General features: G+C 45.5%; 1 protein-coding gene across 1 annotated transcript in view; it reads left to right on the forward strand.

Moving 5' to 3' along the window:
- Nucleotides 1-26,421, forward strand: part of SYAP1 (synapse associated protein 1) — a 45,068-nt gene extending 18,647 nt beyond the window's left edge. The window contains exons 4-9 of the mRNA XM_015127002.3: nt 4,320-4,393; nt 6,315-6,454; nt 18,179-18,327; nt 19,891-19,949; nt 20,390-20,537; nt 25,133-26,421. Of these exons, the coding sequence (XP_014982488.1) occupies nt 4,320-4,393; nt 6,315-6,454; nt 18,179-18,327; nt 19,891-19,949; nt 20,390-20,537; nt 25,133-25,260 (698 nt within the window). The 3' untranslated portion in view covers nt 25,261-26,421. The remainder of the gene's footprint in view (nt 1-4,319; nt 4,394-6,314; nt 6,455-18,178; nt 18,328-19,890; nt 19,950-20,389; nt 20,538-25,132) is intronic.
- Nucleotides 26,422-26,872: the final 451 nt, after the last annotated feature.

Raw genomic sequence — 26,872 nt, forward strand, 5'->3', positions numbered from 1 at the left:
TCTCAAAAAAAAAGTAGTAGAAAACAATTCAGTTCGAGTTGTGCCACAGTTAGTCCCATGGTGAATTTCCATCAGGCATTCTTGCACCTAGGTAAACTCAAAAGCATGAGGCAACTCTTTTAGACAAGTGAGGTATACAAGTTAGCATCACTTAGTGATTATTTGGAAGCAACAAAAGTGATCCTGGCTTGGGGACTTGCTATAGGAGCTGATGCCTCTGAGATAGGAACTGTGAGGGTGTGGGAGTGGAAGGTTTGCAGTCAACTTCAGTTTTAAAGTGAGTTATACATCCCAGAGATAGGAACATGTAGAAATACAGGAAAGGGAATGCAAGTGCTTTATCTGGGGAAAATTTCCTTCTTTTGTTGCATCAACCACGTTTCAGGTCCTCAATAACTACATATGGCTAATGACTTCCGCACTAGACAATGCAGATATAGAACATTTTTGTCATTGCAGAAAGTTCTTTTGCTCAGTGTGGCTCTGAATTAAATAAGCAGGCTCCTGCAGCAGTTTATTCCTGTTTGAAGCATGAAGGAGAATTCAATCTAATGATTCAGATTATTATCAAGTCACATAAAAACCATGAGAGTAGATGAGCTCCTCTGTGGAAAGTGTGTCAAGCATGAAGGGAGATGAGCAGAAGCTCCACAGTGTTTAGGGAGGGGAGGAGGGGAAGGAATTGACAGTCACTGAGTGCCTGCTGAGCAGCAGGCATTTTATGTATAACATCTCATTTCAAGATGCAGTCAGGGCCAGGCCTGGTAGCTTCATGCCTGTAATTCCAGCACTTTGGGAGGCTGAGGTGGGCAGATCACTTGAGGCCAGGAGTTCGAGAGCAGCCTGGCCAACGTGGCGAAACCACATCTCTACTAAAAATACAAAAATTAGCCAGGCGTGGTGGCACACACCCGTAATCCCAGCTGTCTGGGTCTGGGTGGCTGAGGCACAAGAATTGCTTGAACCTGGGAGGCGGAGGTTGCAGTGAGCCAAGATTGTGCCACTACACTCCAGCCTGGGTGATAGAGCGAGACTCTGTCTCAATAAATAAATAATAAAGATGCAGTCAGCAAGGGTAAGTAATTTGCGGGAAGGTCGCTCAGCTGGTAAGTGATGAAACTGAAATTTGCCTTCAAAACCAAAAACAAAAATTAACGGGGCCTAGTGGCATGCGCCTGTAATCCCAGCTCCTTGGGAGGCTGCGGCAGGAGAATCACTTGAACCCGGGAGGCAGAGGTTTCAGTGAGCCAAGATCATACCACTGCACTCCAGCCTGGGCAACAGAGCAAGACTCCATCTCAAAAAAGAAAATAAAAACAGTGCCCATTTACCCAAGAGAGTGGACAACTAGGAGAGAGAAGTAGCAGAAGCCCAGAGAGGGGAGAGTTTCCAGGAGAGCAGTCAGTCATGGGAGGCGGGGCCAAGAGGTCCACTTACAATGACCGTGAGAAGGGCACCTTGGAAATGTGTTTCATGCATTTCTTCAGTTCATAATCACAGTAACTCTATGAAGTACTTACTGTTACCTCCATTTTCCAGATAAGGAAACTGGCCTAGAGAGAAGGGAACTAAGAAGCGTCGTTGGGGTTGGGGAACCAAGAGGTTTTGGTCACTCTAAAAAGAGTAATTTCAGGAACTCGGGGTAGGGAGCATCTCCTCATACAAGTATCTTAGGAGGGCCTCATTATCTGAGCATAAATAACACCAGGAGAGACTACCCAAGGTAAAGAGACTTGGAATGGAGACTCAAGTGTGCGAGAAAAAATGTTTTGGGGGCTTTACCCTAATTTTTTCTTTAAAGTGTGCAAATATGTTTAGATTATCTTATCATTAATAGAATTTGGATTATAATTGCCACCATTTGCTGACTTGGGACAAGCCAAAGAATGAAGCGTGTGCTCATCTGCCCATCTGTCCCTGTGTCCATCCACACATGCATGTAACTTTTCTCTCAGTGGGCTCGTGATATGATATGTCTTCCCTCTGACTCAGAGCATAATAGTAAAGGGACTCTTTCTGCCAAAATATTCCAGGACAGCAAGGCATTTGCTCTCCAAGGGCCTGCCTCAATTGCCCCTTTGGTTTTCAACTCATTCTCTCTTTTTTTTTTTTTGAAATGGAGTCTCTCTGTTCCCCAGGCTGGAATGCAGTGGCACCTTCTCAGCTCACTGCAACCTCTGCCCCCCGGGTTCAAGCAGTTCTCCTGCCTCAGCCTCCCGAGTAGCTAGGATCAAATCATTCTCTTTTAAAGTACTTGCTGGGTCACCAGCCTTGTGTTTCCTTCAGGCACAGGGGCCCTAACTGCCAGGTCCTCCTTATTTGCTTTGTGGTGATGCAGGCAGCTATCCCATGTCACTTTACTTTGACTTCATGAAGCACCATGCGTTTTGCAAGATTTGCCTTTTCACTTTGCGTTGCAAGACCAATAGGGCTAGAATCTAGTGTTAAGGCAGCAGGAGTGATTGAGTGGCTCATGAATTAGTCCACATTTTTGTGACTTCTGCTTCCCTTCGTAATCTTGCCGCTGTGGGCTGCTGAATGAGGCTATTAAGGGCCCCCTGCCTGTGTGTCTTCTGTGCCGATCTCGCAGATCTGCAGCCTTCACTCTGCCCTCTAGCTGCTCCACGCTGCCCACGTGGGAGAGATCCTCAGACGAGCTTGCCGTTGTTTTCGTTTCCACTATAAACACCCCCACCGCCATCCACCACTGACCTCCTCTTCCTAGTCCAAGATTGGGCTCCCGGGTCACCAGAAAATCTTGTAGGTCTCACCTCTCCAGAGGATTGTCATTTGTCACCTGGCACAGCACTTAGAGTGCTGGATTCTGATCACCTCTATCTGTGAGCCGCAGAAGAGGTGGGCTAGATCTTGGCATTCCCAGCATTTGGCTTCTAATGGCTCATCGAGGTTTTGATTCCAGCCCTATTGTTTACTGCCTCCAACTTGTCCATTTCTTTCTTTTTTTTTTTTTTAAGCTCCTGAAAACCCTCTTATTCCTAATCACCTGTCTTACAACATCACCTTTTATCATGAATCAAGTACAGTGACTTTTTTTTTTACTCCAGAAATATACTTACCCATTTTTCTTTCATTTTTTTTAAGTAACTTTCTAAAAATTTTTCTATTTGGAAAAAATTTTAATTTACAGAAGAGTCGCAAGAATAAAAATAGTGCAGACAACACCCATATACCAGTACCTAAATTGCTCTAGTTTTATTCTGTTTGTCTTATTCACGCCCTCTCTCCAGCTCTTGCTGTCATGTGTACCCTTTTTTCCTTGTGTGTACATAAATGTTCAGTACACATTTCATAAGAATTAGGGATATTCTCTTTCATAACCATAGTATAGTTAACAGCATTAGGAAATTTCACATTGATGCAATACTTTACTGTTCATCAGCTAATTTTGTTAGTTGACCCAATAATGTCCTTTATGACTTTTGTCCCCCTCAGTATAGGATCCAGTTGAGGATAAGGTATTGTATTCTTTGTCATGTCTCTTAGCCTTCTTTAATCAGGAACATTCCAACAACCTTTCTTTTATGATATTAATGTTTTTGAAGAATACTGCTCTTCCTTTTTTTTAATAGATTCTTTCTCATTCAGGCTTTATCTGATATTTCCTCATAACTAGACTCAGATTGTCCATTTTTAGCCAGAATACTACATAGGTGATGATGTCCTCCTCAAGATGTCACATCTGGAGGGCCTTGATATTCATCTCTCCCTCATTGGTGATGTTGATTTTGATCACCTGATTAAGGTGTTGTCCAGTGTCTCCACTGTATAATTTAAGTAGAGTTTTTTGGTTTTTGGTTTTTTTCTGAGACAGGGTCGCAACTCTGTCACCCAGGCTGAAACGCAATGGCGCAATCACAGCTCACTACAGCCTCGACTCCTGGATTCAGGTGATCCTTCCACCTCAGCCTCCCAAGTAGCCAGGACTACAGGCACGCACCACGACATCTGGCTAACTTTTGTATTTTTTTGTCGAGACAAGGTTTCGTCATGTTGCCCAAGCTGGTCTCCAACTCTTGGGCTCAAGCAATCCACCCACCTTGGCCTCCCAAAGTGCTAGGATTACAGGTGTCAGCCACCACGCCCAGCCTCAAGTAGAATTTTTTAAATCAAATGCATATGTGCATACAACTCATAATAATAAGTCTGGTTATTAGGGTTAATGTTCATATTTGGAACTTATTGGTAAATTGCTATTTTTAGTGGTCATGCAGAAACTTTCATGCTTTGAAACCATAGACTGCAGTGTAACCACCATGACCTATTTTTTTCTCTTTTCTTTGCCATTAAAAACTGTATAGAAGCAGCTGTGCCCCCATGGGTTGACACTAACGATGAAGAAACAATTCAACAACAAATTTTGGCCTTATCAGCTGTAAGTATCTTGTGGTACCCCAGATAGAACATACTTTCTTCCTGTTGTGATGTATCTCTGTTGATATGACTTTAGTAGAATTTATTTTTCTTTATAGTTTTTAAAATATTTTGAGATGTTAGGAATGTACACATTAACACATGATGTATACATTAACAAAATGTACACATACTTTTTTTTTTTTTTTTGAGGTGGAGTCTTGCTGTCACCCAGGCTGGAGTGTAGTGGTGCAGTCTTGGCTCACTGCAACCTCCACCCCCCGGGTTCAAATGATTTTCCTTCCTCAGCCTCCTGAATAGCTGGGACTACAGGCATGCAGCACCATGCCCAGCTAATTCTAATTTTTGTGTGGGTTTTTTTTTTTTTTTTGAAACGGAGTCTCGCTCTGTCACCCAGGCTGGAGTGCAGTGGCGTGATCTCGGCTCACTGCAACCAACCTCCTCCTCCCAGGTTCAAGCGATTCTCTTGCCTCAGCCTCCCAAGTAGCTGGTGTTACAGGTGCCCGCCACCATGCCCTCCTAATTTTTGTATTTTGAGTAGAGACAGGGTTTCACCCTGTTGGCCAGGCTGGTCTCGAACTCCTGATCTCATGATCCACCCCCGCCTCAGCTTCCCAAAGTGCTGGGATTATAGGCATGAGCTACCACAGTCAGCCTAATTTTTGTGTTTTTAGTAGAGACAGGGTTTCACCATGTTGGCCGGGCTGGTCTCGAGCTCCTGACCTGAAGCAGTCCGTCTGCCTTGGCCTCCCAAAGTGCTGGGATTACAGGTGTGAGCCACCAATGCCCTGCCAAAATTTTTAATTTAATTTTTTTTGTTTTGTTTTGTTTTGTTTTGTTTTAAGAGACATATTCTCAATTGGTCATCCAGGATAGAGTACAGTGGCATAATTATGGCTCACTACAGCCTTGAACTGGGCTCAAGTGATTCTCCGGCCTCAGCCTTCCAAGTAGCTGGGACGATAGGCGTAAGCCACCATGCCCAGCTAATTTTTAAAAAATTTTGTGATGGCCGGGCACGGTGGCTCACGCCTGTAATCCCAGCACTTTGGGAGGCCGAGGCGGGTGGATCACGAGGTCAGGAGATCGAGACCATCCTGGCTAACACGGTGAAACGCCATCTCTACTAAAACTACAAAAAATTAGCCGGGCGTGGTGGCAGGCGCCTGTAGTCCCAGCTACTTGGGAGGCTGAGGCAGGAAAATGGTGTGAACCCGGGAAGGGGAGCTTGCAGTGAGCCGAGATCATGCCACTGCACTCCAGCCTGGGCAACAGAGCAAGATTCTGTCTCAAAAAAAAAAAAAAAAAAATTTGTAGGGATGGGTTCTCACTATGTTTCCCAGGTTGGTCTCAAACTCGTGGCCTCAAGCGATCCTCTTGCCCAACTTCCCAATGTGCTGGATTATAGGCATGAGCGACAACTACGCCCTGCCCGCTTCTATTTTTTTTTTTTTTTGACGGTCTCACTGCACTCCTGCTGGTCAACAGAGCAAGACTGTTTCAAAATAAAGAAAGAATATAATACTTCTCCAGTCTATGATAAATTGTTATGTAGTAGGCTGGGTGCAGTGGCTCACACCTGTAATCCCAGCACTTTGGGAGGCCGAGGTGGGTGGATCACTTGAGGTCAGGAGTTTGAGACCAGCCTGGTCAACATGGCGAAACCCCATCTCTACTAAAAATACAAAAATTAGCCAGGCATGCTAGCACATGCCTGTAATCCCAGCTACTTGGGAGGCTGAGGCAGGAGAATTGCTTGAACCCAGGAAGTAGAGGTTGCAGAGAGCCGAGACTGTGCCACTGCACTCCAGCCTGGGCGACAAAACAAGACTCTGTCTCAAAAAAACAAAAACAAAAAAACATTGTTACATATTAATCGCATTTTGTGGAATACCCTGTGTTTTTTTCTTTTTTTATCAAAGGACAAGAGGAATTTCCTTCGTGACCCTCCGGCCGGCGTGCAATTTAATTTCGACTTTGATCAGATGTACCCTGTGGCCCTGGTCATGCTCCAGGAGGATGAGCTGCTGAGCAAGATGAGATTTGCCCTCGTTCCTAAACTGTAAGCAGGGTGTTCCCCAGCGTTTCCTCACAGCCTCGGTTATGTGCTCAGTATCAGCACATAACGATAGAAGGGGCCAGAAGGGTCTCTATCTGTTCATAAAAGCAGGCCCTGCAGCCCTTTGGCAGTTCCCCTGGTCAGGGCACCCTGGAATCAAAACCAAGGGCTGACTTGGCAGGAAATACAGGGTGGAGATGAAATGTGCCTTTCTATCCCAGTTACAAGGTAGAACACATTTCCCTACAGAAACCACAAACATGCTGCATCACCCTGAATCACATTCTGGTCTCTGAGGCTCATCAGGATCCTTTTTCCAAGCTGATTGCGTTTTCCATTCAGGGTCTGCCCTCCAGCGGCAGCGTTTCTGCTCTCTTTCCTAAGGCTTTTCTTCCGACGGCTCCTCTGGGCTCCACAAATCCCAGCTTGTCCCGTAGGCTCCAGCGCATGCATGATGCATTCTGGAAGCCTGCCCTGGTGGTGCGGCCAGCAGGGGCCACCTTCCCTGCTGCTGCCTCCCTTGAGTGTTCTACCTCAAGCTCTTCCGTGCCTCCTCTAGTTCAGTCCCTTGTATTGAAGCTGTCACATGTTTGGAGTCAGCGTTCCTTCTTATTCTGTCAGTGTTCCCTTTCTCTTAACCTTGTCATATGGGTGTAGTATCTTACTGTTCCCCAAGAACGTGAGTTACGGTTCTCTCAAAAGACTCCTTTTTCAGCTGGGTGCGGTGGCCAACGCCTGTAATCTCAACACTTTGGGAGGCTGAGGCGGGAGGATCACGTGAGGCCGAGTTCAAGACCAGCCTGGGCAACATAGCAAGACCACCATTTTTACAAAGAAATCAAGAATTAGCCGGGTGTAGTGGTGCGCACCTTTAGTCCCAGCTACTCAGGAAGCTGAGGCAGGAGGATCACCTGAGCCTGGGAGGTCAGCGCTGCAGTGAGCCATGATCACGCCACTGGCATTCCAGCCTGGGCAACAGAGTGAGACCCTGTCTCAAATAAAAGAAAGACTCCTTTTTCTATGCTGTTTCCTCGGGACTCTTCTGTTTGTTTGGGGCTCTGTCTTTTATGTGGCAGGCTCTCCTTACCTGTCCCTTCGCATTAGCAGTGCCATACTGAAAGGGTACATGGCCACTGAATGTGGGGACAAGCCTTTTGGCTTGGAGAGGCTCAGTAGCTGTGGGAAGGTAGCTTGCCCCCAGAAGACTCCTTGGCCTCCTGCCTGGCTGCAGGCAGGACAATGGGAAGAGCCAGTTGATAGGCAGACTGTCCCTTGACCCCTGTGGCTTGACCTTGGTGTCACAACCCCAGTCTCAACTGCGCCACCGGTCCCTGAGTGTAGAGCAGCTTGGCTCCCCTCCCGACATGGGCAGAGCAGGGCAGGGCAAGATGGGAGGCCCAGGGGCTCTCTGGGCTTCCACCCTTCCTGCAGGCAACTCAGTACAGTTTTGTCTGGTCAACAAAGTAGACTGCTGTTTGCCTAGGCCGGGCACGATTGCTCATGCCTGTAATTCCAGCACTTTGGGAGGCCAAGGCAGGCAGATTGTCTGAGCTCAGGAGTTTGAGACCAGCCTGGGCAACATCGTGAAACCCTGTCTCTACTTAAAAAAAGAAATACAAAAAATTAGCCAGGTGTGGTGGCACATGCCTGTAATCTCAGCTACTCGGGAGGCTGAGGCAGGAGAATTGCTTGAACCTGGGGCGGAGGTTGCAGCGAGCCGAAATCGTGCCATTGCACTCCAACCTGGGCGACAGAGTGAGACTGTCTCAAAAAAGAAAAAAAAAAGATTACTATCTGCCCTTGACATTTCCACTTGACAGCTTTCCACTTGACTGCCCTTGATAGCTTCCACTGTCCTCTCCTCTCTCATTCTCTTTGTCCTTGTGTTTTTACATATGTAATTCCTTCTCTGTTACTTTCCTGACATCTTCAGAGGGAGCACAGATGAACACATTTGTTTTGCTATGCTTACCCAGCCACATAGTGGTTTTAACAAGTATTTGCTAGCCTTTTGGTTCACACAGCAGCACAGGTTTTCTGTTTGTGAAAACACCACTCTGGAAGTGTTCTTCCAGACCAGAATAACAGTTATATGGAATCTTTTCTTCTTTGTAATGAAACTCTTCCCTCCATAATTATTAACATATTAGTGGTAAATTTCTAGAGCCCTCCCCAACCCTCCCATAAGAAAAGTATGTTTCATGGCAAAAAAAAAAAAAAAATCTCATTACAAATTTCATCTTTCGACTTTATCTTTTTCTTTCTTTCTTTCTTTTTTTTTGTTTGAGATGGAATCTCACTCTGTCGCCCAGGCTGAAGTGCAGTGGCGTGATCTCAGCTCACTGCAGCCTCCGCCTCCTGGGTTCAAGTGATTCTGCTGCCTCAGCTTCCCGAGTAGCTGGGGTTACAGGCGCCCGCCACCACACCCAGCTAATTTTTGTATTCTTAGTAGAGACAGAGTTTCACCAGGGTGGCCAGGCTGGTCTCGAACTCCTGACCTCAGGTGATCTACCCGCCTCGGCCTCCCAAAGTGCTGGGATTACAGGCGTGAGCCACCGCGCCCAGCTAGACTTTGTCTAAAATAGCTATACTTAAGATACTTTTAGTTAAGGTGTTTTGTTTTCTTTTTGGAGATGGAGTTGCACTCTTGTCACTCAGGCTGGAGTGCAGTGGCTTGATCTTGGCTCATCGTAACCACCTCCCCACCTCCCAGGTTCAAGCGATTCTCCTGCCTCAGCCTCCCAAGTAGCTGGGATTACAGACGCACGCCACCACACCAGGCTATTTTTTGTATTTTTAATAGAGACGGGGTTTCGCCATGTTGGCCAGGCTGATCTTGAACTCCTGACTTCCGGTGATCTGCCCACCTTGGCCTCCCAAAGTGCTGGGATTACAGGCCACCACACCCAGCCTAGTTAAGGATATTTTTAAAATGTACCATCTAATCTATGTTTTACTACATATGCTCACAAAATCATAGGAATTGACTTTTTATTTTAAAAATTATTATTTTTTAGAGACAGGGTCTCTGGAATGCAGTGGCACAATAGCTTACTGCAGCCTTGACCTCCTGGACTCAAGTGATTTTCCTGCCTCGGCCTCCCAAGTCGCTCAGAGGCCTGTGCTGCTATGCCTGTCTAGTACTGTTTTTAACTTTTTTAGAGATAGGGTCTTGCTATGTTGCCCAGGCCGGTGTTGAACTCCTGGCCTGAGGCAGTCTTCCTGCCTCAGCCTCTCAAGTTGTTGAGGTTATAGAGGAGAGCTACCCACACTCCTGGTAGAATTGAATTTTGAAGAGTTTGTATATATAATGTGTATGCATATGTGCTTGTGTGTGTGTGTTTCAAGCTCTTCCCTCAGAATTTGAGGCTGTGCCTGTTCTGAGTAACTGACTCTGAGGGAAGGGTACCCAAGCTCCGGGGTGCAGGTGGCCTTTACACTTGCAGCCTCCATCAACTTGAAGACCCTTTGAATCACCCTGAGCCACATGCTGGGCTCCTGCTGTGGCTCTCAAGACCAGCAAGAGGCCCTGAGTGGCTAGAGCCTGAGGCCAGTGGCCTGGGGTGCTCATAGCAGGCATGTAGCTGTCCACAGTTTTGGTTCTTTACAATTGTGGACCGCCCCCCTCAGTGTTGACAGTAATTTTAGATTTTTTGAAACCGTCTGAGAATTGGTATTTGGCAATTAGTGTTTCCAATTTGTCACAGGGTAACCTGCCCATCAAATATTTCAATATGATGCCAGTTTCCTCCTACTAATTTGTTGAGGATTACTTAGAAATTATAGTTATTATTTATAAGTCCTTATCTGTTAGAAATGCTTGCTGAAGCTGAGCGCAGTGGCTCACACCTGTAATCCCATCACTTTCCGAGACCGAGGTGGGTGGATCACCTGAGGTCAGGAGTTCGAGACCAGCCTGGCCAACCTGGTGAAACCCCATGTCTACTAAAAATACAAAAATTAGCCGGGCGTGGTGGCGCATGCCTGTAATCCCAGCTACTCGGGAGGCTGAGGCAGGAGAATCATTTGAACCCGGGAGGCGGAGGTTGTGGTGAGCCAAGATCACGCCATTGCACTCCAGCCTGGGCAGCAAGAGTGAAACTCCATCTCAAAAGAAAAAGAAAAAGAAATGCTTGCTGAAATATTTACAAATGAAAGAATGTGATGTCTCACATTTGCCTTAAAATATTCCAACCCATTCCCAAAGAAAAGCGTGTGTGCAGGGGAGGGGAAGATAGATGGAACGCAACTGGTGAAATGCTGATACTCATGGTAGGTAGGTCACAGGTACATGGGCTTCATTGTTCTAGTCGCTCCATGTGTGTTTTGTTGAAAATTTCCATAACAAAACAAAAACAAGCTGTCAGACACAAATATACGGTCTCCAGACTTCTCCTCCCTGACACACAGAAGCACAACTTTGCTCCTTTGAAACACTTTTTCTGAACAGATAGTTAATGCATCATTAACTAGGAACACTTTAGAAAACAAAACTCTTGCTCTGGATTTCAAACTGCATATTAGTAGCTTAACCCTTCCCTGTGGCAGTCTAATGCTGTGACCGAGATGGGGTCCTGCTGGTACATCACAAGCACCCTCTGAGGCCCTCATTCTGATGACAGTAGGGAAATCACAAGTCCTTTCCTGCCTTGGCCTTGGCCTGTGACATTTGCCCAGTGTTTCCCAGAGGATTTTCACAGTATACGATGCCTTAAAATAGTCCAGGAGGCCGGGCGCGGTGGCTCACGCCTGTAATCCCAGCACTTTGGGAGGCCGAGGCAGGCGGATCATGAGGTCAGGAGATCGAGACCATCCTGGCTAACACGGTGAAACCCCGTCTCTACTAAAACTACAAAAAATTAGCCGGGCGTGGTGGCAGGCGCCTGTAGTCCCAGCTACTTGGCAGGCTGAGGCAGGAGAATGGAATGAACCCGGGAGGCGGAGCTTGTAGTGAGCCGAGATGGCGCCACTGCACTCCAGCCTAGGCAACAGAGCGAGACTCCGTCTCAAAAAAAAAAAAAAAAAAATTGTCCAGGAACACAAATAGATAAATGTTTGAGAGTTGCTGTGCTCAATTTTCTTCTTTCTTTCTTTCTGTCTGTGTCTGTCTGTCTGTCTGTCTTTCTTTCTTGTCTTTCTTGTCTTTCTTGTCTTTCTTGTCTTTCTTATCTTTCTTATCTTTCTTATCTTTCTAGACGGAGTCTCACTCTGTCACCCAGGCTGGAGTGTGGTGTGCGATCTCGGCTCACTGCAACCTCCACCTCCCGGGTTCAAGCGATTCTCCTGTGCCTCAGCCTCCTGAGTAGCTGGGACTACAGGTGCATGCCACCACACCCAGCTAATTTTTGTATTTTTAGTAGAGATGGGGTTTCACCATGTTGGCCAGGATGGTCTCAATCTCTTGACCTAGCAATCTGCCTGCCTCGGCCTCCCAAAGTGCTGGGATTACAGGCATGAGCCTCCACACCCGGCCGTGAGTTTTTTTCTTTTTTTTTTTTGTTTTTTTTTTTTGTTTGTTTGTTTTTTTGAGGCGGAGTCCCACTGTGTCTCCCAGACTGGAGTGCAGTGGCCGGATCTCAGCTCACTGCAAGCTCCGCCTCCCGGGTTTACGCCATTCTCCTGCCTCAGCCTCCCGAGTATCTGGGACTACAGGCGCCCGCCACCTCGCCCGGCTAGTTTTTTGTATTTTTTTTAGTAGAGACGGGGTTTCACCGTGTTAGCCAGGATGGTCTCGATCTCCTGACCTCGTGATCCGCCCGTCTCGGCCTCCCAAAGTGCTGGGATTACAGGCATGAGCCTCTACACCCGGCCGTGAGTTTTTTTCTTTTTAAGAGAAGGTATCTCTCTGTTGCCCTGGCTGGAATACAGTGGTGTGATCATGGCTCACTGGAGCCTCAACCTCCCAGGCTCAAGCAATTCTCCCACCTCAGCGTCCCAATGAATAGCTGGGATTTCAGGCACATGCCACCATGCCCATCTAATTTTTCATTTCTTATAGAGTCAGGGTCTCACTCTGTTGCCTAAGCTGGTCTCAAAGTCCTGAGCTCAAGTGATCTTCCTGCCTCAGCCTCCCAAAATGCTGGGAGTACAGGTGTGAGCCACTGCCGTGCCAGACCTGGATTTCTTTACCAGAGGACTTGACTTCTCAGAACCTTTAGTAGTCATCTTTATTGTGACTCTTCCCCAGAGGGTGACATAGATTATTTCTGCAGTGTGCCTCTGACCGCACCTCTCATATCAAGAGGGAGAGACTATGGAAAACAAAGCAGTCCACATGTTTGTTTTTATAATCAAGACAGCAAACAGTGCCCACAATCTACCATAGGTACCTAGAATACCTAAGTCTCATGTTGGGCATTTCACAGAGCTCAGACTTAAAAGTGATTTCAAAGATATTTAGGCAGCCCACTACCTCCTGGGAAGGTTCATTTCACTTTTGTTTGGCTCCAGTGTTAATGGCTTGAGACCCTGGAACTTATCAGGACAAACAGACCCAGTTCTTAGTTCCCCCAGATGTCTTAGTCTCTATAATCCCTCACCATCCGGGTGATTTGCCTGTAAATACCTTTGGTTTGTAAGTGTCATCGTTAAAGTGAGTCCTCAGGAGTGAATATAATGCGTTGTCTTAATTGCAGAAAGCACACGATAGCATATCTTGTATGTTTTTGATGCAGCCTAAGATTTCATGAGCTCTTTTAGCAGCTGTAGCATACTGTGGTTTGCTCAGCTAAACTCATGATCAACTATAATCCTTTACAAATTGCTATGAAGCCCAATATCCCTCTTGCCGAACTACTTCCAAGAGATGTTACAACAGTTGTGTGGCCACATCAGTTTGGGAAATGCTGCTTGGCATGTAGTAAGAACTTAACAAGTGAGAGGTTATTATTCCTGTGACCATCCGTGATGGCAGACAACTTGTCTTATTCCCCTAGCACCTAGCATAGTGCCGGATGCACATGGCACCATAATTCCACCGGTAAATGTTGGTGGCATTAATAAAAGTGGGGCTGCGTCTAGCAGCAAATTCCATCTTGTTACCTGTCCTCGCTTGTATAGGTAATCATGCATTTTGCCTCTATCACTTACACACTAACTTCCAGGCCTAGCTTCTCCATTCATAGGTGTGACAACTGTGCATTCTGATGTCTCATCTAAGACAAGCTCTGTCCAGATTCACAAGCCTGAGTCTTATTGTTTTCTGCTAGTTCTCACTGATTTTCTTTTTTTTTTTTTTTTGAGACAGAGTCTCACTCTGTCACCCAGGCTGGAGTGCGATGGCGCCATCTTGGCTCACTGCAACATCTGCCTCCCCAGTTCAAGCGATTCTCCTGCATTGGCCTCCCAAGTAGCTGGGATTACAGGTGTGCACCACCACGCCTGGCTAATTTTGTATTTTTAGTAGAGATGGGGTTTCACCATGTTGCCCAGGCTGGTCTCGAACTCCTGACCTCAGGTGTTCGCCTGACCTCAGGTGATCCGCCCGCCGCAGCCTCCCAAAGTGCTGGGATTACAGGCATGAACCACCACACCTAGCACTCACTGATCGTATTCTACTTTTTCAAAGTATTTTTCTGTCAGGCTTTCTTCTCAATTTTCCCTCCATTCTAAGAACCTTGCATCCCTTCTTAAAAAACAGGGGATTGACCAGGCGTGGTGGCTGACGCCTGTAATCCCAGCATTTTGGGAGGCCGAGGCGGGCGGGTCACGAGGTCGGGAGATCTAGACCATCCTGGCTAAGACAGTGGAACCCCGCCTCTACTGATACAAAAAATTAGCGAGGCATGGTGGCACGTGCCTGTAGTCCCAGCTACTCGGGTGGCTGAGTTAGGAGAATCGCTTGAACCCAGGAAGCGGAGGTTGCAGTGAGCCGAGATCACGCCACTGCACTCCAGCCTGGGCGACAGAGCCAGACTCCGTCTCAAAAAAAAAAAAAAAAAAACTGGATACAGAGGCATTCTCCCACCCTTTTGTCATTTCTACTTGCCAAAAAAAAAAAAAAAAAAAAAATTAGAACATAAAATGAGCCACTCTTCCAGGCAAAAACAAACAAAAATAAAATTTCACACACCCTGCAGGTCACCAAAGCCATTCCTTGGGTAGGGAGTATGTACATGTTTGTGTGCATGTGTGTGTACTTTTTTTATGCTTTTTTTTCTTTTTTCTTTTTTTTTTTTTTTGGATACGGAGTTTCGCTATTGTTACCCAGGCTGGAGTGCAATGGCACAATCTTGGCTCACTGCAACCTCCACCTCCTGGGTTCAAGCCGTTCTCCTGCCTCAGCCTCCTGCGTAGCTGAGACTACAGGCATGCAGCGTACCCGGCTAATTTTTGCATTTTTCATAGAGATGGGGTTTCACCATGTTGACCAGGCTGTTCTCAAACTCCTGACCTCAGGTGATCTGCCTGCCTTGGCTTCCCAAAGTGCTGGGATTACAGGCATGAGCCACTGCACCCAGCCTTTTTTTTTTTTTTTGAGAAAGAGTCTTACTCTGTTGCCCAGGCTGGAGTGCAGTGGTGCGATCTCGGCTCACCACAACCTCCACCTGCTGAGTTCAAGTGGTTCTCCTGCCTCAGCCTCCCAAGTAGCTGGGACTACTGGCACATGCCACCACATTGGCTAATTTTTATATTTTTTGCAGAGATGTGATTTCACCATATTGCCCAGGCTGGTCTCAAACTCCTGAACTTGCATTCCTCCTCCCTTGGCCTCCCAAAGCATTGGGACTACAGATGTAGGCCACCATGCCTGACCCATTTTGCTTTTAGTTTTGTTTTTCGGCCGGGCGCGGTGGCTCACGCCTGTAATCCCAGCACTTTGGGAGGCCGAGGCGGGCGGATCACAAGGTCAGGAGATCGAGACCACGGTGAAACCCCGTCTCTACTAAAAATACAAAAAAAATTAGCCGGGCGCGGTTGTGGGCGCCTGTAGTCCCAGCTACTCGGGAGGCTGAGGCAGGAGAATGGCGTGAACCCGGGAGGCGGAGCTTGCAGTGAGCCGAGATCGCGCCACTGCACTCCAGCCTGGGCGACAGAGCCAGACTCCGTCTCAAAAAAAAAAAAAAAAAAAAAAAGTTTTGTTTTTCATATTCAACCCTCAAGATTTTTATTTAATTTCTCTGAAGTGAGCACAGTTATCAATTGATGATATGATGATGATGATTATTATTATTTTGAAACACAAACTTACAGAAAAATTGGGGATACAACATAAAGAACTTTCTTGAAATCACTTGAAACCTAATGTTGCATCACTCCCAAATGCTGTAGTGTTATACAAGCATTCTCCTACATGACCACAGTGTGCCCATCCAAATCAGGAAATGATCATTTACACATTATTGCCATGTCACTCTCAGACCCTATTGAGGTTTTTCCATTCATCCCAATAATGTCCTTTTTAGCAAAAGAGCCCAGTTCACACTCACAGGTTACATTTGGTTTTCATGTCTCATCAGTCTCCTTCTGTCTGTTGCATGCTGTCTGGTGGCACATGCAGCCATTTGTCCCATTACTGTTCATACTTGGGTCATTTGATGCAGGTGGTGTTTGCCAGGTTTCTTGACTGTAAAGTTACTCTTTTCCTCTTTGAATTAGTATTTTTCTGGGATGTGCTCTGAAACTGTGAATATTCTGTTCATCAGACTTTCCATGTATATATATTTGTACAGACTCATGCAGTGGATTATAATCCGACGCTGTTGTTTATTTTCATGCTCAAATTATTACCAGTTTGAGGCCAGGCATGGTGGCTCACACCTATAATCCCAGCACTTTGGGAGGCCTAGTTGGGAGGATCACTTGAGCCCAGGAGTTCAAGACTAGCCTGGGCAACATGGTGAAACCTCATCTCTACAAAACATTAGCTGGGCATAGCCGGGTGTGGTGGTGGGCGCCTGTGATCCCAGCTACTCGGGAGGTTGAGGCAGGAGAATTGCTTGAATCTGGGAGGTGGAAATTGCAGTGAGCCAAGATCACGCCACTGCACTCCAGCCTGGGTGACGACAGAGTGAGACTCCGTCTCAAAAAAAAAAAAAAAAAAAAAAAAAATTAGCCAGGCATGATGGCATGTGCCCGTAGTCTCAGCTACCCGGGAGGCTGAGGCAGAAGTATCACCTGGGCTGGGGAGATCAAGGCCACAGTGAGCCATGTTCATGCCACTGCACTCTGGCCTGGGTGACAGAGTGAGACCCTGTCTCAAAAAAAAAAATTACCAGTTTTGCCAGTGGGAGACTATTCAAACTGACTTGTGTCTTTCTAACTCGTCCCCATCATTTCTTCACACGTTTCCTTGCTTTCTGGCACAAGATAGTGTTCTTCCTCTGCTCTTACCCTGGAATCGGCCATTTACCCAGGGAGCTCTGGATCCTTTTAGTGGAAAGTCTAAATCTTGGTATTTAGAAAGCAAGATCTGGATGCTAGGTGTGCTCATTGCCATTGGGGTGCCACTGCTCTGCATGCTCTCAGTGGACACAGCCAGGGAATGTGTGTGTGCTCATTTCTATGTGGAATGAAAACCATGTGTTCATGGTGCTACCTCATGACAGGGATCATTTTCATTTTTTCCCTCCCCATGTTTGTAACTCTCCTCTCTGGTGGTGAGAAACCTGGTTTCTACTATCTTTAATATTTTTACTTATTCCCCATGCATGTGGCTGATCTGTCATTTTTGCTGCCACTCACTCCTCTACTCAAATACCTTTCTTTCCCTGCTTGGTTCTCATTCTCCATTCTAGGCCACCCCCCTGTGTGGACACTTACCTGACCCACTTGGGCACCAACACATTACACCAGGTGATTCTAATAGGTAGCTAGGTTTGAGAACCACCAAGAGTTTTCAGATTGAACTGCACTTCAATCTTTTTATCAAGCATTTCCCACCCCATTGCTAACTCTTACTGGTTACTGGTTACTAGTTTAGCAAGCTGCCAAACATTCTCTTTCATAAGGAACAACAGCCACAATGCTTTCTTCTCACTGCTGGAAAGCATTTAATCGTCTGAGAAACAGCAAGTGATTGGTGGAGTCCTGACTCTGCTTCTCGTTTCCCAGGTTGATTATGCTAGTTTCACAGCAATGCCCTGTTTTCTTCTACTGAGAGCAGTATTGGTATCATTAAGATACCAAGAAATGTTGAGGTTTCATTGGTATTCTGTAACTTGTATTTTGCTGCTATGGGGAAGATAGCTGTTATGTTTATCCTGTTGTTAGCTTTCAATTCTAAAGCGAATACGGACTGGGCGCAGTGGCTCACGCCTGTAATCCCAGCACTTTGGGAGGCTGGGGCGGGCAGATCATGAGGTCAGGAGTTTGAGACCAGCCAGGCCAACATGGTGAAACCCCGTCTCTACTAAAAATGCAAAAATTAGCTGGGCATGGTCACGGCGACCTATAATCCCAGCTACTCAGGAGGCTGAGGCAAGAGAATTGTTGGAACCCAGGAGACAGGTTGCAGTGAGCTGAGATCACACCACTGCACTCCAACATGGGCAACAGAGCAAGACTCCGTGTCAAAAAAAAAATTGTTAAAGCCAGTACGAACCCCCTCTGAACCTCACTCAGCTTTGAAAGTGCTCCTGCAAATCATCTACTCCAGTCCCCTCTACAACAAATAACCCCTGCGTGCACTTGTCTTTGTACGTTCTCAAATGTGTTCTTGTCTATCTGCTTTTTATTCATTTTTAATTTTGCCTTTTTCCACTGTTCTAATTTGCCTTTCTTTAAAAGTGTGAAGGAAGAAGTGTTCTGGAGGAACTACTTTTACCGCGTCTCCCTGATTAAGCAGTCAGCCCAGCTCACGGCCCTGGCCGCCCAACAGCAGGCCGCAGGGAAGGAGGAGAAGAGCAATGGCAGAGAGCAGGATTTGCCGCTGACAGGTACATTCCGGGTAGAAGACAGCACTCTACAGAAAACATTGTTCTTAGAGACTCAAATGAGCTTGACCTTTTATACATACCAGAAATGTCATTGTCTTAGGGAAAAATTATTTTCCTCCTGGAGGAAATCTTCATTTTTCTCTTACTGCCTTCTCTCTAACCCATCTCAATCATGTCTTCCCCAAGCTTTCCTTTACTTTGCTTATCTCCTTTCTCATTCCTTGTTTTTATTTTTGTTTTTTTTTTAGACACGGGTCTCACTATGTTGCCCAGGCTGTCCTCAAACTCCTAGACTCAAGCGATCCTCCTGCCTCAGCTTCCCAAGTAGCTGGGACTTACAGGCATGAGCCACTGTGCCTGGCGAGTTTTTTTTCTTTTTTTTTCTCTCTCAAACATCTGTCATCTTCCCCACCTCTCATTTTTGGCCCTTAACCATGTGATTCTTTATACTTCTGTCCCCTACTCTGATTCAGTCCGCCTCCTTTTTGTTTCTTTCAACCTGATGTTTCTCCAGTGCATGTAGTCTATAGAGCAGAACAAAGCTCCATTCCACTCCAAGTTACAAGGATCTATCTAGTTCTGAGCTAGGCACTGATGAACATTGGACTCATTGTGACACTAACTTACCACTGGTTGTGGGAATGTGTTGTATAATAATGGCAGCTGTTTGAAATCTGTAATAATTAAAACAAGAAACACATTTTGTGTCATATTTTAAATTTTTAGTGAGTACCTGCTGTGTATAGTAGGTACTCATTACAACTGGACATGCATCCCACGAGAAGCGGGGTGATTTCATTCACGGAATTTTAAATGATTAAGCAAAACAGCATGTCCTGAGGTACAGGTTATATAGAATACTAGGACAGGATCCGACACTGCTCTTAGTGTCAGCGAAATGGAGTGAAGTTGCTCTACACAGGAAAATTTGTCATTTTGTATATCAGTGTTAACATGCATCCCAATTGTCTATCATTCTTTAGCATTTATGTTAATTTTGTTGGAAAATTCCATTTTATCAAATACTGCCTTAACAAAATGGACTTATGACAGTATTCCATAAAGACTGCCTTTTTCTAGCACTCATGTCAGCAGGCAAACTTGATAAGTAACTTAATCCTCATTATCCTAAAAAAGTACAGAACTATTCTTCAATGAATTTTGCTCACACTGTAGTTAAAAATTATTTCCTGCTGGAAATTTTATATAAGGAGTATTGAATATGATGACATGTTAAAAATATCCCCAGAAGGCTGAGGCAGGAGGATCACTTGAGCCCAGAAGTTTGAGTCCAGCCTGGGCAACATACTGACACTCCATGTCTAAAAACAAATAAATGAATAGATAGGTAGGTAGATAGATAAAAATATCCCCAAAGTAAGAGGTTGAGATGGTTTCACCATGGCTGTTTCTTATAACTTAAGAAAAGCTGAAAGCATCACATAAAAATTCATTTCTGAAAATTATTTAGTATCATAATACTTGTGGATATTTTACTGTGATTATAATATATATTCAGAACTGAACCAAGCAATTATTGTCTCTCTTATTCTCACTTCTTAGAGGCAGTACGGCCCAAAACGCCACCCGTTGTAATCAAATCTCAGCTTAAAACTCAAGAGGTAATCCAGTTTTACATTGTACCTAGTAGTTGATATCTGGAAATAAAGTAACTGTGTTAACTATCTCTGATACCATTTAAAACTATGTATGAATATGGGTTTGGAAGAAGCAGCATCTGGTACTTGAATAGTCAAGGAACTATGGCTGAGACTTGAGGGTGATTTACTGGCATATGTAATTCTAGATGTGCTCATCAGGGATTGGAGAGAACGGTTGGAGTGATTCAAGCTGTGAGGGAGAATAATAGCCTCAGGTGGTAACTCATGTAGTTACCAAGCAACTGCATGTTAGAAGGTTGGAGAGCAGTGCTCATTGTCTTACAGCTCACGGAGAAAAGAAATAAAAATAGCATGGCATTAAATTGTGAGACAGTAGCAAACCAGAATAACACAAATGTCGCTTAGCAAACCATTTCAAGAGCTCATTTGTTGCATTTCAGGATGAGGAAGAAATTTCTACTAGCCCAGGTGTTTCTGAGTTTGTCAGTGATGCCTTCGATGCCTGTAACTTAAATCAGGAAGATCTAAGGAAAGAAATGGAGCAACTAGTGCTTGACAAAAAGCAAGAAGAGACAGCTGTACTGGAAGGTAAAAAACAAAACAAAGAAACTATTCACCTCCCTAATTCCAAAGCCAATTGTAGAAAATTGTTATTCTGAAGCCAGTGCACAATCTTGTAAATTTTGCATCAAAATTGATTCTTGGCCGGGCGCGGTGGCTCAAGCCTGTAATCCCAGCACTTTGGGAGGCCGAGACGGGCGGATCACGAGGTCAGGAGATCGAGACCATCCTGGCTAACACCGTGAAACCCCGTCTCTACTAAAAAATACAAAAAACTAGCCGGGCGAGGTGGCGGGCGCCTGTAGTCCCAGCTACTCGGGAGGCTGAGGCAGGAGAATGGTCTAAACCCGGGAGGCGGAGCTTGCAGTGAGCTGAGATCCGGCCACTGTACCCCAGCCTGGGCGACAGAGCAAGACTCTGTCTCAAAAAAAAAAAAAAAAATTGATTCTTACTGGACGCGGTGGCTCATGCTTATAATCCCAGCACTTTGAGAGGCCGAGGCGGGTGGATTGCTTGAGGTCAGGAGTTTGAGACCAGCCTGGCCAACACTGCAAAACCCTGTCTCTACCAAAAATACAAAAATTAGCCCGGCATGGCGGCATGGGCCTGTGGTCCCAGCTATTCGGGAGGCTGAGGTGGAAGGATGGCTTGAGCCCAGGAGCTCCAGGTTGCAGTAAGCCGTGATCACACCACTGCATTCCAGCCTGGGTGACAGAGTGAGACCCTGTCTCAAATAAATAAATAAATAAAATTGATATTCTGTTCCCTACTAGAAGGTGGAGTCTAACAAACATGACCAGACCTCACTCATGTCCTTCTGCCTTAAGCACTCACAGAAGCAAATCAAAGGGTTAGGGAGTCTGGTGTGACTATAGAGCTCCTCTGATGAAACCCCCAATGTAAAGGGGAAAGCCTGAGACTCAGAGAGGTTAAGTAATTCACCCAGGGCATCTCAGCCCCAAGGACATGTAACTAGGAATGGGGTGAGGGCATGTACCCCTGGGCACATGGAGATACTGCCCTCCAGCCTTCTGCTTTAAAAGCTGGCATTTTGCTGGTATGTTGTCACGTGCCTATGGTCCCAGCTACTCAGGAGGCTGAGGCAGGAGGATCACTTGAGCCCAGGATAATTTTTTTTTTTTTTTTTTTTAAAGACAGAGTTTCTGTCACCCAGGCCGGAGTGCAATGGCACGATCTCAGCTCACCGCAACCTCTGCCTCCTGGGTTCAAGCGATTCTCCTGCCTCAACCTCCCGAGTAGCTGGGATTACAGGCACATGCCACCATGCCCGCTAATTTTTGTATTTTTACTAGAGATGGGGTTTCACCATGTTAGGCTGGTCTCGAACTCGCAACCTCAGGTGATCCACCTGCCTTGGCCTCCCAAAGTGCTGGGATTACAGATGTGAGCCACCGCACCCAGCTGAGCCAGGACTTGAAGGCTACAGCAAGCTATGATCACACAACTGCACTCCAGACTGGGACACAGAGCAAGACCCTGTGTCTGAAAAATTTAATAAAATAAATTTTTGGCAGCCGGGCACAGTGGCTCACGCCTGTAATCCCAGCACTTTGGTAGGCCAAGGCGGGCAGATCACGAGGTCAGGAGATAGAGACCATACTGGCTAACATGGTGAAACCCCGTCTTTACTAAAAATACAAAATAAATTAGCCGGGCGTGGTGGCAGGCGCCTGTAGTCCCAGCTTCTCGGGAGGCTGAGGCAGGAGAATGGCGTGAATCGAGGAGGCGGAGCTTGCGGCGAGCCGAGATCGTGCCACTGCACTCCAGCCTGAGTGACAGAGCGAGACTCCGTCTCAAAAATAAATAAATAATAATAAATGTTTGGACCTGGTGCAGTGGCTCACGTCTATAATTCTAGCTACTCGGGAGGAGGCCGAGGTGGGACGATCACTTGAACCTGGGAGGTGGAGGTTGCAGTGAGCCGATATCGCGCCACTGCACTCCAACCTGAGTGACAGAGCAAGACTTCATCTCAAAATAATAATAATAATAAATTTTTAAAAGCTAGCGTTCTGCTTGACTGTAGACATGTACATGGAAGATTCTTTTCCCAGCTGCTGCATGCCAAAAGAGCATTGCTTCTGGGAAGGACCAGGCTGCTTTTAAAAACCAGTTTTTCGGCCAGGCGCGGTGGCTCAAGCCTGTAATCCCAGCACTTTGGGAGGCCGAGACGGGCGGATCACGAGGTCAGGAGATCGAGACCATCCTAGCGAACACGGTGAAACCCCGTCTCTACTAAAAAGTACAAAAAAACTAGCTGGGCGAGGTGGCGGGCGCCTGTAGTCCCAGCTACTCGGGAGGCTGAGGCAGGAGAATGGCGTAAACCCGGGAGGCGGAGCTTACAGTGAGCTGAGATCCAGCCACTGCACTCCAGCCTGGGCCACAGAGCGAGACTCCGTCTCAAAAAAAAAAAAAAAAAAAAAAAACCAGTTTTCTTTTTGAGATAGGGTGTCACTCTGTCACCCAGGCTGAAGTGCAATAGTGCCATCATAGCTCACTGCAGCCTCAAACTCCTAGGCTCACACCATCCTCCCACCTCAGGCTCCAGTGCAGCTGGGACTACAGACGTGTGCCACCACATCAGGCTAATTTTTTAAATTTTTTATAGAGGTGGAGTCTTGCCGGATTGCCCAGGCTGATCTCAAACTCTTGGGCTCAAGCAATCCTCCCACCTCAGTGTCTCTAAGTGCTAGAATTACAGGTATGTGCCACCACACGCAGCCCAACAACCTTTTTTTTTTTTTCTTTTTTTTTTTTTGAAATGGAGTCTTACTCTGTTGCCCAGGCTGGAGTGCAGTGGCACAACTGTGACTCACTACAACCTCCACCTTCCAGGTTGAAGCAATTCTCCTGCCTCAGCCTCCCAAGTAGCTGGGACTACAGGCACACACCACCACACCGGGCTAATTTTTGTATTTTTTGTATCGCTATGTTGGTGGGCTGGTCTCGAACTCCTGGTCTCTAGTGCTCTGTCTGCCTCGGCCTCCCAAAGTGCTGGGATTACAGGCATGAGCCACCATGCCTGGCCCCAATAGTCTTTTATTTATTATATGTCTTGGCTCCAGGACTAAATTATAAGCTCCCCAAGGGCAGTTACACATTGTCTTTCTATCCCCCTACAGTACCTAATATGGAACTTAGCACTCAGTAAGCACCCTAATAAATATTTGTGAAATTGGTGGCTTCCTGCATAACACAGGGTGTCTTTTCCTTTGAGGTTGCTGCTGTAGAACAATTAAAGCATTTCATTTTTTGTTTTCTCTATAGCTAAGTTTAAGGTTTATTTTTAAAGACAAGCCGGGCGCGGTGGTTCACGCCTGTAATCCCAGCACTTTGGGAGGCCGAGGCAGGCAGATCACGAGGTCAGGAGATCGAGACCATCCTGGCTAACATGGTGAAACCCCGTCTCTACTAAAAATACAAAAAAAATTAGCCTGGCCTGGTGGTGGGCGCCTGTAGTCCCAGCTACGTGGGAGGCTGAGGCAGGAGAATGGCGTGAACCCAGGAGGCGGAGCTAGCAGTGAGCCGAGATTGCACCACTGCACTCCAGCCTGGGCGACAGAATGAGACTCTGTCTCAAAAAAAAAAAATACAAAAAGTAGCTGGGCATGGTGGCGGCACCTGTAATCCCAGCTACTTGGGAGGCTGAGGCAGGAGAATCGCTTGAATCTGGGAGGTAGAGGTTGCAGTGAGCCGAGACCATACCATTGCACTCCAGCCTGGGCAACAGAGTGAGACTCTGTCTCAAAAAACAAAAGACAAAAATGAATCTTAGCTTTACTTTTTAAATAGCCAGTTTGTTTTATAACATTACATAGCAGATGCATTATCCCACACACACACAGGTATATTGAGTGTCCACACAGAAAGTTGCAGCTCTACATCTCAACGTGAAAGACCAGTGTGAGAGCTCCAGTCAGAACACCATGAGAGAGTCCAGGCTGACTTCAGACCCCGGTGTCTGTCTCCACTCTTAAGGAGACAACTCTTTGTCTGCATAGTGGTTAAGCATAGACTGTGGAGCCTGCAGATTTGGTTCCATTCTTACATCTGTCGCTGTCAAACGGTGTGATCTTGGCCAAGTTGCTTAACCTCTCCTAAGTCTCCATTTCCCCATCTGTAAGATGTGGCTAATAGTAATACCTTGTCCATGGACTGTTCTAAGGATGAAAAGCATGATACACAGAAAGCAGTTAGGCCAGTGCCCAGCTCAGTAAGTGCTCAATAAACATTAGCTGCTTTTGCTACCATCATCATCATTGGTAGTGGTAAAAATTAACTTGCAACCAAGTATTAATTATCAATTACCCATTTAAATAAAAGGAAAAGCAGAGGCATAGGGAAAGCAAAATAATACCCAAAATATATTGATGACATCTGATACCTTTGCTTCTACATTAACAGATTTATCTTTCTAATTGTATTTATCCTTGGTCACTTAAAATTTACTGAGTTTTTCTGAGCACACACAGTAATGAAGGCTGCGATGTTAAAAATTACGGCAGCTAGGACTTTACGTAGGTAATTGAGATGGACCGAATTGTGAACACTAGCAGTATGAATTCAGAGAGAATCTTTTTCTTCTCCTTTGTTTCTTTTAGAGGATTCTGCAGATTGGGAAAAAGAACTGCAGCAGGAACTTCAAGAATATGAAGTGGTGACAGAATCTGAAAAACGAGATGAAAACTGGGATAAGGAAATAGAGAAAATGCTTCAAGAGGAAAATTAGCTGTTCCTGAAATAGAATAATAATCCTTAACAGTCTGCAAACTGACATTAAATTCTAGATGTTGACGCTCACTGAATCAGAAGGCATAAAAAAGTATAACTTTATGAAATTCAAAATTACCCTTTTTTCAGGTTGAAACTTGCCTCTTCTACTTTAAAAAAGTATATAGAACAGTTACTTCTAATAATCAGAAAGAGATGTTTTGTAGAACGTTTCTTTAGTATAAATAGAGTTAGAGATGTCCTCGTAGGCAGTATGGCTATCTTTACCACAGAAACATAAGTAAAATTTTAGAGTTCTGTTTTCCATGAGGTCAGAAATACAATTTATTCCTCAGTCATGGTTTTCTAAATATCTGTACTCTACATTCCATTTTAATTGATATGTGGGTGTTAAAGTACCTACTTAATGGGTTGATTACTATCAAAATGACCAAATTATACCAAAGAACTTAAGAGGAAGCACTTTCAGAACTATTCGCTTGCCAGGTATTTTCTAAAATTCCACCTGAAAGCCAAAAGATAAAATAAATAAGTTGATTTTAATGATATAAACATCACACAATTTTACATTAAGAAATACTGTGCAGGCCAGGCGTGGTGGCTCAGGCCTGTAATCCCAGCTCTTTGGGAGGCCGAGGTGGGTAGATCGCTGGAGGTCAGGAGTTCAAGATCAGCCTGGCCAACATAGTGAAACCCTGTCTCTATTAAAAATACAAAAATTAGCCGGTCATGGTGGCGGGCGCCTGTAATCCCAGCTGCTAGGGAGGCTGAGGCAAGAGAATCTCTTGAACCCAGGAGGCAGAGGTTGCAGTGAGCCGAAATGGTGCCGCTGCACTCTAGCCTGGGCGATAAAGCGAGACTCAGTCTCAAAAAAAAAAAAAAAAAAAAAAAACTGTGTGAAAATATTTGTTTTTCTCTGGGGCCTTTTCTTTCTTTTATTTTTAAACTATACCAGAAATTTTACATCACAGTTTTTATACAAAGTAGGACCTTCCATCCTTTTTCTATTATAATAACCTTCAGAAGCTCATTCCCCTGCAAGGCTGTTGTTCTTGTTTTTTGTTGTTGTTGTTGTTGTTGTTCTTGTTTTAATCATCACCACATACAAATGTTTGAGCTTTGTCTTAAACTGAATCTTCATAAAATTGTGTTCCTCCGAGTTCACCTTCTAGGACTTTATTGATTAATCCTTCTGTTTCTGCTACACCAGCAGACACATGTTCATAGAATATGATTATTTTTAAAGAACAAGGTGAGGAGGCTGAGGCAGGAGAATCACTTGAACCTGGGAGGTGGAGGTTGCAGTGAGCTGAGATCACGCCACTGCACTCCAGCCTGGGTGACAGAGTGAGACTCTGTCTCAAAAATGAATGAATGAATGAATGAATGAATGAATGAACAAGGTGGTTTAATGTCAGAAAACTTCCTAAGTATTTGCTCGCCAAACCTTTCATGTTTTTCAAGAAGCCTTTATTACATAAAGGGGAATAGAATTAAAATGTTTCTTTATAAGAAAAATATACATATTTGTGTTCTTGGCCCCATTAAAACTAGTCAGTAGTCCTTTGGCAAAGATATAGTCAACAGGAGAACTGGGTATGGGTCCAGGC

The sequence above is a fragment of the Macaca mulatta genome, chromosome X (genome assembly GCF_049350105.2).
Source record: "Macaca mulatta isolate MMU2019108-1 chromosome X, T2T-MMU8v2.0, whole genome shotgun sequence".
In the NCBI taxonomy this organism is placed as follows: Eukaryota; Metazoa; Chordata; class Mammalia; order Primates; family Cercopithecidae; genus Macaca; species Macaca mulatta.